The sequence below is a fragment of the Enhydra lutris genome, unplaced genomic scaffold (genome assembly GCF_002288905.1).
Source record: "Enhydra lutris kenyoni isolate GAN:26980312 unplaced genomic scaffold, ASM228890v2 scaffoldscaffold10, whole genome shotgun sequence".
In the NCBI taxonomy this organism is placed as follows: domain Eukaryota; kingdom Metazoa; phylum Chordata; class Mammalia; order Carnivora; family Mustelidae; genus Enhydra; species Enhydra lutris.
Window position 1 is genome coordinate 42,012,586 of NW_019154094.1, and position 21,330 is coordinate 42,033,915.

Genomic DNA, 21,330 nt, shown 5'->3' on the forward strand with positions numbered 1-21,330 from the left:
GTTGTTGCAAATAGCAAGATTTCATTCATTTTTTTACAGCTTAGAAATAATCCACTGTATCTTCTTTATCCTTTCATCTATCAGTGGGTACTTGGGCTGCTTTCATATGTTGGCTGTTGTAAATAATGTTGTAAATATTTACAAATAATAAATGTAAATAATGATGTAATAAATATAGGGGTACATGTATCTTTTCAGATTAGTGTTTTTGTTTTCTTTGGATAAATACCCAATAGTTAAATTACTGGATCACATGGTATTTCTATTTTTAATTTTTTGAGGAACTGCCCTACTGTTTTCCACAGTAGTTGCACCAATTTATATTCCCACCAACAGTGCACAAATGTTCCCTTTTTTCAACATCTTCACCAACCCTTGTTATTTCTTGTTTTTTTTTTTTTGATACTAGGTGTTTTGATTAATATGAGAGGAAATCTCACTATGGTTTTGATTTGCATTTCCCTCATGATTAGTTGATGTTGAACATCTTTTCATGCATCTGTTGGCCTTCTACATGTCTTTGGAGTAAGGTCTATTCAGGTCCTCACCCATTTTTTTTTTAAGATTTTATTTATTTATTTGACAGACAGAGATCACAAAGTAGGCAGAGAGGCAGGCAGAGAGAGAGGAGGAAGCAGGGTCCCTGCTGAGCAGAGAGCCTGATGCGGGGCTCGATCCCAGGACCCTGGGATCATGACCTGAGCCGAAGGCAGAGGCTTTAACCCACTGAGCCACCCAGGCGCCCCGGTCCTTGCCCATTTTTAATTGGATTCTGTGTGTGTATGTGTGTGTGTGCATTGAGTTGTGTAAGTTCTTTTTATGTTTTGAATATTAACCCTGTCTCAGATACATGATTTGCAAATATCTTCTCCCATTTACTATATTGCCTTTTTGTTTTGCTGGTGGTTTATTTTGCTGGGAAAAAAGTTTTTATTTTGGTGTAGTCCTAATAGTTTATTTTTGCCTTTTCCCCCCTTGCCTGAGGAGACATTTCCATATTTTGCTAAGGCCAATATCCAAGAGATTACTGCTTATGTTTTCTTTTAGGAGTTTTATGGTTTCAGGTCTCACATTTAGGTTTTTAATCCATTTTGTATTTGGTGTAAGAAAGCGCTCCAATTTCATTCTTTTGCATGTGTCTGTCCAGTTTTCCCAGCAGCATTTATTGAAGAGACTGTATTATTCCCATTGTATATTCTTGCCTCCTTTGTCATAGATTAATTGACCATGTAAGAATGAGTTTATTTCTGGGCTTTCTATCCTGTTCCATTGATCTATGTATTTTTTGTGTATGTGCCAGTCCCATACTGTTTTTATTACTACAGCATTGGAGTATATCTTGAAGTCTGAGATTATGATACCTCCAGCTTTGCTCTTCTTTCCCAAGATCACTGTGGATATTTGGGGTTTTTCATAATTCCATACAAATTTTGGGAGTATTAATTCTCATTCTATGAAAAATGCTGTTGGTGTTTTGACTAAAGTTGCACTGAATCTGTAGATTGCTCTGGGAAGTATGGACATTTTAACGGTATTAATTCTTCCAACCCATGACCATGAAACATCTTTCCATTTGTGTCATCTTCAATTTCTTTCATCATTGTCTTATATTTTTCAAAATATAGGTCTTTCACCTCCTTGGTTATATTTATTCCTAGGTACTATTTTTGGTGCATCAACTTGGTTTTGAAGATAGAGAGGATTACACAAGCAGAGGAAGTGTGAGGGTATTGCAGGGATGGAGATTTGTATAAAAGAACAGAGTGTGCTTAAAACATCAGAATTAGTTTGGTGTGACCCAAGCATGCAGTCTGAGGGGGCATTGGCAGAAGAGGAACCTGCTATAAAGAAAGAGTTTACAATACGGAACTTTACCTGATCTCTGAGCTCTTGAAAAAAGTATTGGTTTTTCAACACCCTTCCTCCACTTTTCTGTCCTCCGGAAAGGGTTTACTGCAAAGAAATATCCAATCCTCTATGACTTAGGTTAAGACTCATGGATATCGTCCTTGTTTACCTGTGACAAGGCAAGACAGTCCTTCTGAACTGCTCTTCTTTGCCTTCTAAATGTTTAGCTGAACTATTTGTATCCACTGATGAATCAAAACAAAATGCTTTGTTAACCAACTTTAGTTAAGCTTCTCCCATACCCTCCAAGCCCCTTATTTTTTTTTAAAGGTTTTATTTATGTATTTACAGACAGAGATCACAAGTAGGCAGATAGGCAGGCAGAGAGGAGGAAGGACGCTCCCCGCTGAGCAGAGAGCCCGATATGGGGCCCGATGCCAGGACCCTAAGATCATGACCTGAGCCGAAGGCAGAGGCTTTAACCCACTGAGCCACCCCGGCGCCCTCAACCTGAGCCACCATACAACCCCTGCAGAGAACAGACTGACCTCACAGTAAAACAGTCTCTGACCTACTACTATCTGATCAAGCCACCTTTTCCTCCCATTTTCCCACACTCAGTTCTTTCTAGCCTTCTTCACTCTTCCCTCTTAAGGAAAAATTATCTCTTTTTCTAAAAAAGAGTTTATTTATTTGACAGAGCAAGAGAGCACAAGCAGGCAGAGCAGCAGAGGGAGAGGGAGAAGGAGAAGCAGGGCTCCCCATTGAGCAGAGAGCCCAATGCAGGGCTTGATCCTAGGACTCTGGGATCATGACCTGAGCTGAAGGCAGTCGCTTAACCAACTGAGCCACCCAGGAGCCCAAGAAAAAACTTTTTTTGCCTAACCCTTAGCCACTTGCAGATCTTTTAGTCAGAGTGGTCTCCCTATTACAATAGTTCCTTCTCTTCCCTTTTCCTCCCCCCTTGCAATATTCCTTTCAAATAAAGTATCTCCTCACTAAGTCTGGATTTGTTTTCTTATTTGGCAAGGTCAAACATGCTTCCATTAGAATGCTGTCCCCAGGGCGCTTGGGTGGCTCAGTGGGTTAAGTTTCTGCCTTTGGCTCAGGTCATGATCTCAGGATCCCAGGATCAAGTCCCGCATCAGGCTCTCTTCTTGGCAGGGAGCCTGCTTCCTCCTCTCTCTCGGCCTGCCTTTCTGCCTACTTGTGATCTCTGTCAAATAAATAAATAAAATCTTAAAAAAAAAAGAATGCTAACTCTAAACCTCTGAAACCTTCAGCAAATCACTTAACTTTTCCTGGTCTCTCTTCCTTTATGTGTAAAATGGGGATAATATGACATCTATGTTTCAGGGTCTTTGTGGTGATTAGAAAATATGAAACCCTGAAAACAGAGTAGATAATAGTAATTACTCTAATCATTATGAATCTATTGATCTACATCTGAGTCACTTTCATTCCTTATGAACTGAATGGCCTTATACGTCACATGCAGTTTATACTCACTATTGTGTCTTCAATATCTGACAAATGCTTGGCACATAGGAAATGCGTGATAAATAATCTGGAAGGAGTAACTTCATCCCATTGACAGCAGGGAGCTATGAGAATAATATTTGGTTTAGAAAGAACAGGTTAATCACTGACGACCTTCATGAGATTTTACCTGTTAAAATTCTCATCTGTCTCCACACCTGTCTCCTTAATGGCACCTAGGATACGTTTAAAGCTGCCTCTCCTGGAAAATGGAAATGATCATAATTCCTGTCATGCTCTGAAATCGAAAGAGAGAACGTGGAGCAGTTTTTTTCAAAGCATGACTGGCGTATACACATTCCCACAGCTAATAAACTAGCTCAGCTCTCATCAGGGAGCCTCGCCCACCTCCTGACGCTCCGCCTTCGCTGCAACTCAAGTTCCTCCCACTCAGCCCGGTGCTAGGGGCTCATTTACCAGGTTGGCCCGCGCCTCCGTGTGCGCAGGCGCACCACTAACCCAGGAGGGCGGGCGGGCGGGGCCATATTGCGTCATCGGGGCGCGCGCTGCGGACGACGCTGTGGTTGCCGGAAGTTGATCGGCGGTAAGTGAGCCGCGCAGGTGAGGGAGTATGGGGGTCCTGTGGGTTGGGTTTTGGAGGTCTGGTGGGAAGGGGCGAGCTCGGCAGTGAGGGCGAAAGTCTTGGTGGATTTCAGGATCCTCCCTCCTCCGGGGAGTCACTGACTCCGGCTCTCACCCTCCTTCTCCAGCCACATCCCCGGGAATTGTTCAGTCCGGGGTCTTCTGACTAGAAAGCTCCTAGTGTCCTATGTCAGCCCCTCCTGTCGTCTGGCCAGGAATCCTCTGAATCTTCGGTGTTGGAATACTGGAGATAGGACGGCAGGGTTCTTATCCTGGCTTTGCCTGCATTTGCTCTGTGACTCTGGCATGTCACCTCTCTCTGAGCCTCTCTTCCTTCATCTGTAAAATGGGAGGGATGATGTCGTTTGTGAAGCGAGGGCGTTAAATGAAGTCAGTTTTTTGTAAGGGCTTTCTGAGCTAAGGTTCTCTACTCTTCAGTTTGATCCAGGGTTACAAAGTTTAATGCTTATTCAGTCAGGTAAGGTAAATGTAGGTGTAAGAAATGTATTTCCATATCAGAAAGAGTCAAACGTATTTTTACTGAATTGAGCTTATGAGCACAGTACTAACATGTATGAAGTTGGAGAAATGAAAAAACTCGTGTGTTGCACTCGTGTAATCTCTTGATTTTTAAACACTGACGACTACAGTTTTTTCAAAACCAATTTTAAAAAGATGTTTTTTAACTACAGCTGGAACCAGGCATATCTGTGACTGCCAGTTTCAGGCCTCTGGGTCCCAGGTTCCCTTTCCCATTGAATACTTGGATTTCTTTTGTGACACCCCTGCCCACGGGTTAAGTTTCTTAAGTGGCAGAAAACTCACTATTTCTGGTTATTGTTGTTTGGTCTTTCCCTAGCTTTGACTTAGGCCATATGTTGAGCTGAAAGTGGCTACCCCATAATCTCAGCTCATTTTCCCTCTTTCAGGCCCTTGGGCTCTCCCTTCCACTTTATTGCCCACACACCTTTGAAAGCTGCTAGTTTGTCTTCTGCTTCACACCATTTCTTCTCCAGGCTGAGCACATTTAATTTATTTACCCATAGTATATGCCACAACAACTGAGAATTTTGTTATGTTCAAGGCATCACTGTAAGCACCGCTGATGTAGAGGTGCTGTTCATGGAGCATACCTTTTGATCGTGGTGGTGGCAGTTGTGGCAATTGTCAATAATATAGTGCTTTTAGTGGGTGGTAGGTGTTTCAGATCCTGTTGGACACTAGAAAAAAGAAACAGTAATGTGATGGAGAGTAACTGGCGGTAAGCGGAGGGAGCTATTGTAAAATTTAGCTGGTCAGAGATGCACTCTCTGAGGAGGTGACTTTGGAGCTAACATGCGAATGAAGAAAAAGCCAGTCTTGTGAAAGTTCATATTGCCTAATTGTTTCTCCATCCCTCAATTCTGTGCTGTGGTCTTGTTAAACTGTTTACAGGTTGTGTCTCACTTGTAACCCTTTGCTCCTGCTGCTTCTGCTGCATAAAACATCTCTGCTTCCTCTTCCATTTTTCTTGGCCAGCTTCTCCCTAACCCTCATGTGACATGATTTTGAAATTCTTTAAGGAGTTACGTACAGGGCTCTCAGTCAAGATGCACATCTCTGGCCTCAGGGAGTTATTTTTTAAGTCGAAGAGATAGACCACAGCACTATGGTATGAAGCTATTGAGATTTGCCAGAGGAGGACTTAGAGTGATCGTTAAGTCAGGCTGAGGCGTCAGAGAAGGCTTCTGTGAGGACATACTGCCCATCGGCCTGAAGGATGACCAAGAATAGTCAGGAGAAGAGGAGTGGAGGTGGGATGAATTGCAGACATTGGGAATGGTGTGAGCAGACGTACTTGCGGGTAGTTCACCCAGGCTAAGATATGAATGTGGAAAGGTAAGCAGGAGGCAGATCACAAAGGCTTTGTGGGCAACATGAGATTGTATAATACGTAATTAAGAACACAGATTTTGGAATATAAGTTACTTGTGTACCTATGCTGGCTTTGCCATTGAACTAGTTTTGAGACCTTAGGCAATCACTCTAAACTTCAGTTTCCTCACATAAGCCAACCTTCCAGGGTTGCTGTGAGAATTGAATGCTTTATGTTACTTGCTTGATGATGGTAGATGGTAAATGATAAACTGTAGCTGTTAATATTGCCATGCTAAGATGTCTGGACTTTCTTGAAGGTATGGTGTTGGAGAGTTGAGGCAGTGAAAGTTTAAAAAAGGGTGTGACATGCTCTCATCTATTTTAAATTACCCAGACGGTTCCATGGTGATTACACTGGACAGGGTAGGGCCAGCAGGGAAACCAGTGAGGCCACTGTTGCTTTGGTCCAGGTGGCAGAGGAGGGAGGCCTGAACCAAGGCAGTGGCTGTGTGGAGGGAGATAGATGGGTGGGTTTAAGGGACAAAGGAAGGGATTTGCTGGACTGGTAGTTACCACCATGGATAACACCACATGGGAGAGGAGGAAGATGAATCGGAATATGGGGGATGGAGGGGATGGATCCTATGTGTGGACGTAAGTAATAACAAAGCTCTTTGATTAGCGGTCCTTGATTGGTTATCCCTGATCTCCTCTGAGATTTTATTTGAAAGTCCAAATGGCCTCTTCTCCACTTTGACCCATGGGAAGTGAAGTTCTGAAATGCCTTCCTCCTCCTTTTTTCTATTTCCTGATCCTTCTACCTATCTCTAGTGTAAGGCCTGGTTGTGTATTTGAGGGAGAATAATGAGATGCTGCTTTGTTACCCAGTAGACATTATACAACCCCATGGTCCTGGCAGACTGAGTACCAACAACTCGCTGTCAGTCCAACCCCAGATGATCACCTGTGGGGTTTTCTCACACCTTCTTTGTTGTGATTACCCTCCCTTGAACTTTTCCTGTTTGACAGTCTGTCTTTGAGAGTGTGGTGTGTAAAGGAAGATCTTTTTCCTCCGGGAGTCTGACCATACAGACCAGGGATGTACTTCTTTTGTGGTGACCTGAGCACCACCCCACCCCACCCCAAGTCTTTGTTGTAGACACATCCTGTCCATTATCATGCTGTGGGCTCCCGGTGCTACTTGGCACTCCCCATTTGCATTTGGACAGCTCTCTTGCCCATCTCCTCCTTGTCTTTCAGATTTTCATTCCTCTCCCGGCTTCCTAACCTTGCCTTTGACTTCACTAAGTTGCAACCATCAGTTAAGGCTCCTCAACTGCTATCATTTACAAACTTACCTCCAGCTGACCGTATCACTTTGCCTAATTTTGTGAAAGAAATATGTTTAAGGCTAATTCTTTTTCTTGTGCTGAGATTCCGTCTCCTCCTTTTCCTTAGGACTTGGTTCCATCATTTATTCCGTTTCTTTCCTGCTTAACCATCTCTTCTCATTTAAATCTCTGGGAAACACAAAACACCTTCCTGTTAACTTCTGTCATTACACCACCTCTTCCCAGCCACATTTCTTGACTTCCTGAAGTCGTCATTCACTAAAATCCTGCTTCCACCCCCAGCTCCTCCAAAATTGCTCTCCCTAGTCTTCACACCTCCGTGTTACCAAAACTCCTGAACATTTTTTCCTTCCTTGTCTTGAATTCTGAGCACATCTGATATTGCTGATATATTGCTTCATTTATGAAAACCACTCCTGCTTTGTGCTGTCTCTCTGGCTGTTTCCCCCTGTATCCATTGTATCCTTTTTTCCTCCTTTTGTCCCTTCCATGCTAGTTTTCTCCAAGGCTCTGCCTTATACTCTGTGCTCTTCTCACCCCCAACTTCAATTCCCACTTAGTGTGCCAAAGACCCCTGTTCTGTGCCCTGAGCTGGGATCTCTCGTGAGAACCAGTCCTCAAACTCAGTGAGTCCAAAGTGAAACTCATCAGCTTCCCTCCAAAGCTATAGTTCTTTCTACATCCATTCTGACTCATTCTCCTCCTTCCATTTAGTCATTCAAACCAAAGCCTTGGAGTCATCTTGGACTTTTCCCTCTCATCCCGTCCCAGGTATTTATCAAAGTTCTACAGATTCTCCTTCCTTGATATCCCTTAACACATTTTCTCCTCCATTTTCTCTCCCACTGCCTTAGTCTGGGCTCTTCTCACTTCTTTCTGTATTCCTGCATGACCTCTGAGCTGCTTGCCATGTCTGACCCTCAGTGGTGCTGCACTGCCCTTTCTAAAATACCGATCTTTGCTAAAATATAAATCCCTGCTTTTTCAGTCTAATTTAGATACCTCTCCTTCCTCCTCCCATAACAGCCTGTACAAACACTTATACCATACTCTGCGGCACTGGTTTTATCCACAGATTGCTATACTATCATTCCCGGTCTGTCTAACCCTCGAAACTTAGATCCTAAAATGCAAAGACCTTAGCTTTTTGCCATTAAATGCTGAAATATAGCACAAGAACTTGTACATAATATATTGAAGTTTATTGAGGGAATAACTAAGTGGAAATCCCTCTGTCTCTGACACGTTTTATTGGAAACATTATGTTTTTGAGTACCTCCTGTGTCAGATACATGCATTTTATAGTTGAATCCACACAGTGATACAACTATACACAGTTGATGTCCCATCTTATAGGTGGGGAAACAGACTCAGAGAAATTAAATGACTTGCCCAAGATTGTGTGGCTAGATGTAGCAGAGGTGGGATTTTAACTCAGGTGTCTCTGGCTTATGAAGCTAGGCCCTTCCATTACCATACTGCCTCCAGTGTATCAGCCTGCATTGTCCAGTTTTTTTTTTTTTATTGAGATTTAAGACCCTATATTTACCTCTATGAAGTTTTTAGTCCTACTAAAATAGGCCTGTTATATCAGCTGGTCAGAACCTTTTTTATTCTGAACTTTTATTATCCATCATATTACCTATTCCTTCCTGCTTAATGTCGTGTATAGAATTGATAAGCAAACCTTTATCATTATCCAGGTTATTGGTAAAATGCGGTAACTATACCTTATTTAAAATATGTTTATGTGATTTCTGTGTCTGTTTCCTTGTTCCAGACCCCTAACACAGGGTTCAGCACACATGAAATACTTAGTAAATACTGTTGAATATTTGTCCACACAGACAAATAAAAATAAATTGGGCAAGACCAAAGAATGAGCCAATGAACACCTATTAGCTCCTTATTAACATCAGTTAATACCTTAACCAACATTCTTCGAATAAGATTACTTTACCAGTTTTTGATGCCTCTGATTATGTCAGTATATCCAGTTATGACATCTTCATCTTGTCTACTAGGATATTTGGAGCATTCTTGTCAGAGACCTTGCTGAAGTCCAGATATCCTAAGTCCTATGTCTATGGTTCTTTGATTAAGAAAGAAGTGCTGTTAATCTGTTATGACTTGTTCTTAACACCATAGTGGCCTCTTATAATTACTTGGGACTGCTTCATTCAGTTGTACAAGTAGTACACTGAGTAAGAGGCCACACCTGAGGGGTGTTTTGTATAGGTCATAGGCATCATGGATTTATTTTTGTAGCACCAACTTTCTGGCAATCAAGGGTAAAATGTCTTGAGCCAACCTATCAGTGTATTACAGCAGTTTTCTAAGGGAAGGAAGTAAAACGTCTTGAGGAAGGGTTGCAGTTTCCTAGTTGTACAAAAGTGCCACGTGGCCTTTAGAGTGGCCCACATGACACTCCTCCTGGGAGCAAAATCTCTGTTCAGTGGGATGTAGAATCCAACCTTATTCTCATCTTTGGAAATCAATATTTTGAAAATCTGGTATCAAGTATTGGCTTGGCCCAATCTTTCAGCCCCTCTTCCTTTTCCAGGACTCCTTAAATATCACTGAAACTGAAAACCACAGAGCCTCTGTTACTCAGAAGCTAGCCTCCATAACTCAGCCAGCTTTCAGGAAACCATCACGGATTTTACTTGTTGGTTGACACAAGGCTCCACAGTGATTCGGGTGAATCCAGGTGGCTGTCCCTCATATACAGAATGGAGCAAAGTGACACTGTTGATTGGTACAGGTAACAAAAAGAACTCAAAAGCAGGCAACCAGTCTCCATTTTCCTTATATTGTCTCTCCTCTCTCACAGGCCTTCTCAGCTTTTACAGCTGTCACTACCTCTCCCTTGTAGGTTTGGACGCCCTACAGTGCTGGTAGCCAGTGGACCCACTCTCAAAAACAGGCTGAACAAGAATAGAGTGTGTATGAAGCTTAAGGTTATTAAAGCAGAAGGAAAACCAAAGAAAAACAACTCGCACAAGTAGCCAGTGAGAATGAAGGTTATAGTTGAAGACTTTGGAAGTGACTGTCAGTTCTCTGATTGACTTCTTGAAGAAGCAAATAATGTCGATTTGTAGGGGTAGAGGTGGCATACGTGGAGTGAGGGAGACAACTCATCCGCAATAGCAGTTATCTTCTCTGCTTATGTGATTAGCTGTGACCACTTCACAGTACAATCATAAAAAGAGCCATTTTAGATGACTTGGTGTGTTGTGGAGACATCGGTTTGGCTCAAGGGCATCTTGACTCTGATGTGATTTTTTTAAAAGGAATCGAGGCTTCTGAACCCAGCTGGTTCCCCTGTAGGAATCCTGAGTTTTCGTCTTCTGGTTAAGCCTAATCTGTCTTCGAAGTTTGGAACTTTGCCCCACCTCCTTTTGGAAGGGAGGGCTTGTAAACCTCCCTCTTTGGCAGCCTTGCACATTATTTCCAAAACTCATGAACTCGCGGAGCATCATTAGCTGACAAAACATGCATTGGCTCCATATGCCAAAGGGGCCCTCTCCCCACTCCTGACCGTCTCCACCTCATTTTTTTTTTTTTTAACCCATCAGCAGCTAAGAATATACTCTGTTTGTCAGTAGGACTTGGCCATATGGTTTGGTGCTTATTTTAATGACTGCCAGAGCTCGCAGCTGGGAGAATGAGAACAGAAGTCTGCTCTTTGTGCTCCATTTTGGCCCAGAGAAGGTACTTTGGGGCCAGACTGCGGTTATTCTGGCACTTCTGCTAAGTGAATGGCCCCACATGGCCTCAGAGAAACTGAACACAAAGTGCTCCTAACCCTTAGAACTTATTCCTCTGGACTTCTCCTTGATGACCTATAGCAGGAGACCATCCATTCCATTTTAATTAAACCTCTGTTGTGACTGCAGTGCTCCTTTGAGGGAGGGGAGGCTTCAATGAGGCGTGTTGGAGGCAGAGAAAATTTTCATAGTGAGTATGGGGAAGGGCAACCACATTAGTCAGATGCTGTTGGCTAATGTGGGAGGATGTGTTGACAAGAACTAATAGCCGTACCATTAATTGACTGCTGACTGTGCCAGGCACTGGAACAGGCACATCACACACTTTCTCATTTAGCTGTCCCAACAACCTCAGGGCTTGGGTACAATTATCCTGATTTTGCAGAGAAATCAAGGCACAGGGGATGAAGTTCCTTGCCCGTGGTTTCTCAGCTAGTGAGAGTTGGAACTGGAACTCACACTTGGGTCTATCTGAAGACCAGACCTCCAGTTGCTATCACTTTAGCCTCCCTTCTCTGAACCATTAAAAGTACCCCTGTCCTCCCAAAGCAGACAAATAAAAACCCAATGATACATAGTGGAAAGTGATAGCAAGGCATATTTTTAGTACAGTGAGGCTGGTCTCTTTTTCTGCTGTCCCTCCAAGAGTCTAGTTTCCCTGAAGACAAGTTTGTTTGTTTTATCACCATGATTGTTGTTTATCTTCTACCAATTTTACTTCTTCATTTTTACAAAAATCCTATACTGGCTTAATATTTGCTGTGTCCAATCCTGTTGGCCCCCCACCAGAGGGAGACCAGTTGGACAGACTCAACAGGGAGCCTTCCTCCAATTAATTATCTAAGCAGCAAAGCCAAAATATTTCCTTCTTTAGCTTCTTTAATAACAGATGCCAGGGAAATTTATGGAAATGATACTTCGTTTAGACTTATTTAGAGCATTGAATTTCTTTTCACCAAAGCTAGATTTAAATAGGTCATCTGTTAACTATTAAGTGAATACAGGAAGGTTCCTTGTAGGGTCATGGTAGCTTGAATACTGGGGTTTCTGTTTTACTTTTTTTCTCTAAGTATAGTATACATATAGTAAAATGCACTAACCATAGATCTGTAGCTCATGGGTTTTTACATATATATGTGCCCTATAACCAGCTCCCAGCTCAAGGTATATAGAGTATGTCCAGCTCCCCAGAAGGCTTCTTATTTCCCCTTCCCAGTCATTAGCCCCACCCTAGCCTATAATTACTCTTCTAACTTCTATCATGTTAATTGGTTTTGCCTATTGAATATAACAGGCTAGGTGTGTGCAGGCGTTAAAATTGTCTTCATAATTTATTTTGGAACAGTTTCAAACTTCAAAAAACCTTACAAGAATAAGACAAAGACCTTTCATATACGCTTCTCCCGGAGACTACATCCAGATTTTGTCTCAGTATCAACCTTTATAGAAGCAGAGTGTCAACCCAAGATCACATGTTGCCCTCAGTCATCATGTCTTTCTCTTTCACTCTGGAACAATTCTGTAGTCTTCCCTTGACTTTTAAGACCTTGACACTTCGGAAGATTGTAAGCCAGTCTCAGTCCTTTTATGGAATATTTTTCAGTTAGGGTTTATCTGACATTTACTCTCACTGAGCCCCAAGTCATGTTTTTAGCTGAGCGCTGTCGATGTTTGTGCTTTTCGTGGCATTCCATCAGACAGCTTGCATGTCTGTTCATCCCATTGATGCTGGTGTTAACTTCATTTCCTCCATGAAGATGGTGTCTGCCAGATTTTGTTACTGTAAAGTCACTTTTTCTCTCCTTTGAAATTAATCATTTTTTTGTGGAAAGTTACTTTGTGACTGTGAATGTAAGCTTTTAACTCCTATACCATGGGGATATTTTCAGGAAGAAAGATCTATTCTTTACTAATTTTGTAATGTTTTGATTAAGGTTTCATTTCAATTGATTTGTACATGCATATCTCTTGCCTACTAAGGTCTTAGTCCTAAAAAAAAAAACAATAGGTTTAGAGACCTTCTGAGTATATGGACTATTTCCATATGTTGTTCATGATTTCTTACTCTAATCACCACATTCATGGTAATGAGCTTTGTCTTCCCAATTGCAAAAGCCTGGCTTATTTCTTTCTCTTGCTTCTCTCTTTTTTTTTTTATGATTTTATTTATTCATTTGACAGAGAGAGAGATCACAAGTAGGCAGAGAGGCAGTCAGAGAGAGAGGAGGAAGCAGGCTCCCTGCTGAGCAGAGCCCGACCATGACCTGAGCCGAAGGCAGAGGCTTTAACCCACTGAGCCACTCAGGCACCCTCTCTTGCTTCTCTTGTAGAAGGTACCCATAAAAGGTTTCTAGAACTCACCTTAGTAACATTTGAGAGCCACTGTGCAAGAGACTATGGTATATTGAGAGAAATATGATCCAGGATCGGTAGCTTTAGAGTTTACAATCAGATTGACGGGGATAGACAGATCAGTGAAGAGCTGGACAATAATACTAAACATGGAGGTAGCTCAGAGACAGAAGTGATTAACTGTAGCCAATGGAGAAGAGCAAACAAAGAGTAATGAGAGTGAAGGGCAGCTCTGGGAACACTTTCTGGAGCAGATAACCTCTGAGCTGGATTTTGAGAAGTGCGTCAGTCACAGGGACAAGGGTGTCTTAGACAGAGCTAGCTGTTTGTTCAGAGTTGAGGAGGCAGGACAGCAGGCATGTGAGGGGAGCACCAAGCAGCTTGATGCTTCTTCAGCACCAAGTCAGAGGTGAGGAGTGGTGGGGCCACCAAGGTGGCTCCAGAAAAGTTGGAAGGTAGTAGTAGGGGTCCAGGAAAAAGTAGGAAACCATCAGATGTGTGGTAATATGCCAGTTTTGTATGTGACATTCCACTAATGGCATTATTTATTTATCTGAGAGAGAGCGGGGGAGGGGCAGAGGGGGAGGGAAAGAGAATCCCCAAGCAGACTCCCCACTGAGCGCATATCCCTACATGGGGCTCGATCCTAGGATCCTGAGGTCATGATCTGAGCTGAAATCAAGTCAGCCACCCAACCGACTGAGCCGCCCAGATGCTCCAAGCTTCAGTAAATATTAACTGAGCTTCATGGTAGCTTACTGATGCTGACATATGTGTGAGTGTTCTGTGTAGACTTGGTTTTCCAGTTCATAAAGATGTATTTGCAACATTATAGGGTTTCTATTGTAGAACAGCAACTGTGGCCTGGCGGTCTGCTTCACCAAATGACAGGTGTGGAAGATCGTCTAGTCCAAGGGTCCTCAAACTGCAGGCTTCAGGTCAGATCCTGACCAAGGCTTTTTTGTGTGTGTGCAGTCCATGAGCTAAGGATTGTTTTTACATTTTTCAGGCATTGTAAAAAAGGAGAAGAAACTATGACAGAAACTGTTTTGGCATGCAATGACTAAAATATTTACTATCTGGCCCTTTTCAGGAAAAGCCTGCCAAACCCTGGTCTCATCTGACTGCCTGATACAGTAATCCTTTGTACAATATGACTTGGCAAATAATCATCTAATATATGCTCGGACACTTCCACTAATGGAAAATTCATTATCTCTCCAGCCAATCTGTTTCTTATTTGGACAGTTCAGGCTATTAGTAATATTTAAAGTCTGCTGTAATTTGTCTCATTATAGTATCCATCTATTGGCCTTTTTTGGGGGAAGAGGATTATTATTGTGTGTCAACATTTACTGAGCTCCTAATATAGTCTAGGCAGTGTGCTGAGGGCTGAAGAAAGATGAGTAAGACATGGTTTGCACCAGGGATCTCTCAGGTGTTGTTTCTTGGAATTAAAGCTGCTATGCTGGTAGTCTTGGGTGTCTTTCATTCCCCGTCTTGCCATTGGGTTAGGACTTTTTTCTTTAATTATTTTATTTATTTCTGTATTGTTATTCCACATACACAAAATTCATTGAATTTCGAACACAAATTCAGAGAGAATAGGGCCATACAGTGAAAATAAGTCTCTCTACACCCTTGTCTCCTGACTCCATGTCTGCTTTCTTGGGAGGCAACCACTGTTACCCATTTCCTGTGGGGATTTGACTTTAAAGAACAGCACTACCCAAGGTTTAGGACCATTTGTAAAAAACACTGTTGGCAAGTTCTCAAACAGTGGTGTTTTTTGAGCTCCTACTTTGTATAAGTTGCTGAGTGTGACTTAGTTTTATTTTCATTTTTTTTTTTTAATTTGTTTGACAGACAGATTACAAGTAGGCAGAGAGGCAGGCAGAGAGAGAGAGGAGGAAGCAGGCTCCCCACTGAGCAGGGAGCCCGATGCGGGGCTCGATCCCAGGACTCCGGGACCATGACCTGAGCCGAAGGCAGAGGCTTTAACCCACTGAGCCACCCAGGTGCCCCTAGTTTTATTTTCATAAAGCCTGAAATTTGCACCACGTTTGGGTGGTACACACAGCCCAGAGTTTGTATTGCTTACCTACCCACCTGCTATTTAAGTTAAATCTTGACTGGATATTTTGGTTACTGCTGCGATTCTTGCTCATGACAGTGTTGAATCCTCATCAAAGCCTCTCTCAGTGGAAGTGACACAATCCCATTTTGTGTAACTCCCAGGTTTCGCATCCTGAATGTGATAGAAATAGTTAGAAATGAAGTGAACCACACTTATATTGATGCCCCTGTCAGTTTCCTTCCTTGAATATGTCTGTTTGTAGTGTTGAAGTATGGTAGATATAATCTTTAACTTTCTAAGCAAAGCAGAGGCCAGAATTCTCACCTTGTGCTGTCTAGGGTTGTACAGGCACGTCTTTTTTTTTTTTTTTTTTTTAGGAAGCAGGTGTTGTTTGGATCTAGGTTAGTGACACATAAATAACTTTGCATCTATAACTCACTACTCCTTCCAGAATTCCATTCTGATCATTACTTCCTTAGATCTTCCCTTCCAGCTTAAGGAGATGGCAATGTGACACAGATGTGTGGGTTCTTAAATGATGCAGTTATACTTGAGTGTGCTCTTCAGATGTTTCCAGCAATGTCCTCATCACATGTTGCTGCTGCTGAGGACCTTTCTGTTTTCTTAGCCTGTCAAGCAGTAGTTCAGTGGCTGAATACCAACCATTTTCTCTTGTGAAATAGGCTCTTGGTTTCTGTTTGAAATTTCTAAAGGCTCAAATAAGTCAGAAAATGTTTAAAGGATGTGTCTCTTATGCATATCACTTTGTTAGTATGCCCATCTGTCATCATCTAAGTGGTCTTCCTGAGTCATTTTTTCCCAGCTGTTGAAGTGTGGTATAGGAGAGAGTCTTCTCTTTCATCTCTGGCACTGAAAAAATTCCATCTTGATGACCTCAGCGGGTCATCCAAATGGATGATGAATTACTGCTGACCTTTAAGAGTAAGTTGTGGATGACTGAAGCGTGTAGGAGCCTGATGACCCGTCACACAGAGGCTTTCAGAGATCCATTTGTACCACTGTCTGCTGCTGTGTTGATTTCCTTCCATAGTGGATGATTACTCTGGCTATGACTTTTTTCTTTTGACTCTGTTGGAGAGTAAGTTAGTATGAAAATGTTTTTCAAAATGGTTTTTTCGCATATGTGCGGCTGATAGGCAATATAAAGGCTCTGAAAAGGGGTGTCTCCCTTCGAGGCAGTACAGATATAGTGATGAGAGAGTTGGGGCTTTGAAGCCAGTCAACGTGGATTATAATCTCAGCTCTTTTCCTTCCTAACTGAGTTACTTTGGGCAAGTTACTTGATACCTCAGTGCCTCCATTTCTCTTCTATAAATTAGGCATAATGCAATCACTTTGAGCTTGTCCTAAGATAATGTGTAAAATGTTTAGTGCTTGGCACAGAATAAAAATTCAATTAGTGGGGCGCCTGGGTGGCTTAGTGGGTTAAAGCCTCTGCCTTCAACTCAGGTTGTGATCCCGGTGTCCTGGGATGGAGCCCCGTATCAGGCTCTCTGCTCTGCAGGGAGCCTGCTTTCTCCTCTCTCCCTCTGCCTGCCTCTCTGTCTACTTGTGGTCTCTGTCTGTCAAATAAATAAATAAAATCTTTAAAAAAAATTCAATTAGAATAGTTACTACTACTACTGCTATTATTTAAAAAGTTTTGAAAAGCATATAATCAAAAAAGCAAGTATGATTCATGATGGCAAACGCTCTAATGGATGTTTTCATCTGTCATCACAGAGAAGGGACCCATTGATGCCCACTGACTGTGGGCGTTAATTAGAGCTTCATAAAAAATCTTAATAGATGAGAAGGAGTTTTCATGGTAGACATGAGGAGAGGTTTCCTAGGGAAAGGTGTAAGGCTGGGAAACAAGCAAGCTGAGACAGTGTTGGCACCTTACTCTTTCCGGGGGTACGGCTGGTAAGGTTTTGTTTGTTTAAACAAGGGAGCGCCCTGTGCAAATCAGTTCCAGTAGCAATATAGATGTCTTGTTTGAAGACAGAATAGTGGAAAGCATTGAAGAAGACAAAGGCAGTGACCTGTGAGCATGTTAAGTCAGGAGCTGAGGTATGAGATGGTGGGCCTGACCTTTGCAGGGGGATGGAGGAGAGAAAGAGAAGCTGACTTGGATAGGAAGCACAAAATTGCATGAAGAGTATGGGCATATGGAATTTGGATCCTCGCCCTTCCCACTTCACCGCACTTTCCTACCTGTATGTCCTTCTGTGGACTTCTTACCTCTCTGAACCTCAGTCTCTTCCTCTGTAAAACTGGAACTGTCACTTATTAGGGCTTTCAAGAGGAGTAAATTCAGGTGCATGCCCTGCTGCAGTGCCTCGTCCTGGTCAGTGCTCTGTAGCTGTCACCTTCATCTCATTCCAGAGGCCCATTTAAGGTTTAGCTTCTAGCAATTACTGATTTACTGAATGTGAAAAATAGAAAAACTGAAGATGACTTTGAGGTTTTGACCTCGGATATGGTTGGTACTATTAAGTTAACTAGGACATACTGGGAAATGGGCAGAATTTTGGGAAAAGAAATGTTTAGTTTGGGGTTTGCCAAACTTGAGTTGTCTGTGAGAAATCCAAGTTTTGGCTTTAAAACATACAGATGACCTTTGAACAATGTGGGCGATAGGAGTGCTGACCCCCACATAGTCAAATCCATGTACAATTTTTGATTCCTCAAAACTTAACTACTTATAGCCTATTTTTGGCCAGAAGCCTTACTGATAACATCAACAGTCGATTAACACATAGCATTAACACATAGTCGATTAACACAAACAACTAGGTTATATGTATTATAGAGTGTATTCTTAAAATAAAGTAAGCTAGAGAAAAGAAAATATTATTAAGAAAACCTTAAGGAGAATACATTTATAGTACTATACCTTATTGGAAAAAGTTCCATGTACGTGTGGACTCATGCAGTTCAAACCTGTGTTGTTCAAGGGTCAACTGTTTGTTTGGAGGTTAGCTCTCTAGAAATATAGTCCTACAGTTCACTGCCATATAAATAGAAATTAATGTAGAAAATGAATAATTTTGCTTTTGAGAAAACTTACAGACCAAGGAGAGGGCCGAGCATGGATTCTTTCAAAAACCAATAGCAGAAAGCATTGTGGAGGAAGAGTAGAAGGGAGTGATTGGAGGAAGCCATTTGGGTATTCTAGACCAACGTTTCTCAATGTGAAGCCCCCAGATCACCTATACGAGGGTCTGATTCTCCTTTGGGCACTGAAGTCTCAGTGCATGGGATCCATAAGCTTTCCCTGGGCCAATGGAAATAGATGTGACCTGGAAAGAGATGAACATTCTGAGAGTACAGAATTATAAAAAGCCTTTCAAATAATTAAAAGCCAGAAAGTATTTAATATGGGATGAGGGTACATTTAAATATATTTGAAATGGTTTAGAGGTGGGCCCTCCAAAAGTAAGAGTGCCGGTGGCCTGAAGCCATCAAGTAGTACCAGACTTGAATCAGACCTGCCTGAGCACTAGTCAAACCTGGGGACTCCTGGTCACCCTCATCCTCTCTTCTCCTCTCCAGCAGCTGGAGCCCAGGCATCCTCAGTTTCGTTTCGTTTTGTTTAGTTTAGTTTTGTTTAAGATTTTATTTATTTATTTGTCAGAGGGAGAGAGAGAAACCGGGAAGCAGCCAGCAGAGGGAGAGGCAGGCTCCTCGCTGAGCAAGGACCCCGATAAGGGATTCAATCCCAGGACCCCGAGATCATGACCTGAGCTGAAGGCAGGCACTTAACTGACTGAGCCACCCAGGTGTCCCTTCATCTTCAGTTTTTAATAAGCCCTCAAGGTGGGGAAAGTTTGAAAACCTCGGGTCAGGCATTGTCTAACGTATGATACTGAGAATGCGTACTAAGGCGGTGGGGAGTTTTAAAGACTCTGAGACTTCCTCCCTACTCCATACTCATCTCCTCCTGGAATTTTAGCATTTTCATGTAGCGCTAACTTTGCACTTTACCATCTAGTTATTATCAGTCGAAAGCTTGTTATCTCTCTCTTTTTTAAAGATTTTATTTATTTATTTATTTGAGAGAGACAGAGAGACAGAGAGAGCGTGTGCATGCATGTGCTCTAAGGGAGAAGGAGAAGCAAACTCCCTGCTGAGCAGAGAGCCCGACCTGGGGCTCCACCTAGGCGCCCCCGAAAGCTTGCTAGATCTTAATTCCCAAATCCAACAAGTTTGGAAGACGGAAAGCTATGTAATAATCTTGGCTCAAAACTGTGATGTGGTTGATGTGAACTGTTGTCATCTAATGTGACTCTTCATACATTCTGCTGCAGAAATATTACTCTATCTGGTCATAGGGAAGTTAGAGTGGAAAGTGAAGAGACCTCCCCCACTTCTGCTTTTTGGAAATACCAAGGTCCTCTAGTATTGTGCTTCTCTAGCTGGCAGTGGTGTCCCCCTGAGTGTGTGTGCAGGAGTAGGAGAGTTACAGTGTGTGCATGCCTGATTGCCAGGAGGGTCACATTTATTTGATGATTTGAGGGGGAGAATGAAATATTAAAATATGTATATACAGTAAAATGCAAATTTTCCATGCATTTAAAAGATAAAAGATGAGATGTAAAAAAATTCAGGTTAGGTGGGCAGAAATTTGTTCATTCTCTCCTCGGCGGGGGTGGGAGGTGTTCAAGTGCAGCTCTCATTCAGAGCTCGGATAGTTGGCCTTGTGTTTCTGACCTGCTGGACTCGGGTTTTACATGTGTGAAGTTCTCCAGGACCACACAGGAGGACAAAAATTTCTGTGACTCTGATTATGTCTATGAAGGCATAGCACTCATGCTGCCATCAGACTGACTTGAACAAGAAAGGGAGATACCCAGAGGTAAAGGTCAGAAAGGCCTAAGAGAAAGGATTTACTTAGAAAATCATTTGTGTTGTCAGGAGGTGAAACTTAGCAATATAGGCCAAATCAGGGTGATTTTCAGTTAGGTCTTTAGGTAGCCTCTATACCTCCCATCATTTTTTGCTTGTTTGTTTTGGTTATGCCTTATTACAAATTTTTTTTTTTTCCCTCACCATATGTTGTGCTATTTTGCTGTGTTCTGTTTTGTTTTCTAGTAGGCAGCAAATAATGGCAGCAGCTCCGGGGGATCCTGGGCTGTCCAAATTGCAGTTCGCTCCCTTTAGCAGTGCCTTGGACGTTGGATTCTGGCATGAGTTGACCCAGAGGAAACTGAATGAGTACCGGCTGGATGAAGCTCCCAAGGACATTAAGGGCTATTACTACAATGGTGGGTGACAGTAACTCAGTATCCTGTCATCTTCTGTTATGCTCTCTGCCCTCCAGTATAGGGTCAGCTTTCCCACCTTTGTCTTTTATAATTCATGCTCTTCACTGGTTTCTATTTTACTTCCTGACTGTGTTTAATTAATTAATTAATTTTTATTTGGGTATCATTTACACATAGTGCTACATTAGTTTTAGATTTACAACATAGTTATTTGATAAGTTTATACATTATGCTCTGCTCACGACAGGCGTAGCTGCCCTCTGTCACCATACAGTGCTATTACAGTAACATTGATTATATTCCGTGTGCCATACCTTTTATCCCCTTTTACTTCCTGGCTTTTGACAAAAACTTGTTTTCACTTCTTTTCCTCTGTTGCGGGGAAAAGAAAGAGAGTAGTGAGACTCCCATTATTAACCCAAAGAATTAATACTGACTACTTAAAATTGCTGAGGGAGGAGATTGGAAATTTTTTTCTCAATGAATCTTTTTTTATAGTCTGGACAAATTCCTCGAATTTAGAAAAGCTCTGGCATCTTCTGCTAAGTCCCTGTTGAATATGGATGACCAGGAATTGGACAGGGCACTTAGGGCTCAAGAAAGAGAACAAAATTATTCACAACATTTTAGTTATGAATGCTGCTATTACTGACTCATAATGGAAAATGTGATAATGCTTCTGT

General features: G+C 42.2%; 2 protein-coding genes across 3 annotated transcripts in view; both read left to right on the forward strand.

The window, feature by feature from the left end:
* LOC111144308 (ubiquitin-like modifier-activating enzyme ATG7) overlaps window positions 1-5,109 on the forward strand; it is a 51,205-nt gene extending 46,096 nt beyond the window's left edge. Inside the window, exon 10 of the mRNA XM_022498549.1 lies at window positions 5,054-5,109. Coding sequence (XP_022354257.1) covers window positions 5,054-5,109 — 56 coding nt within the window. The remainder of the gene's footprint in view (window positions 1-5,053) is intronic.
* LOC111143854 (autophagy related 7) overlaps window positions 3,886-21,330 on the forward strand; it is a 243,616-nt gene continuing 226,171 nt past the window's right edge. The window contains exons 1-2 of one of the 2 annotated variants that reach the window (XM_022497813.1): window positions 3,886-3,931; window positions 20,475-20,647. In XM_022497813.1, coding sequence (XP_022353521.1) covers window positions 20,488-20,647 — 160 coding nt within the window. In that variant the 5' untranslated portion in view covers window positions 3,886-3,931; window positions 20,475-20,487. The remainder of the gene's footprint in view (window positions 3,932-20,474; window positions 20,648-21,330) is intronic. The other variant, XM_022497812.1, reaches the window with a different exon arrangement.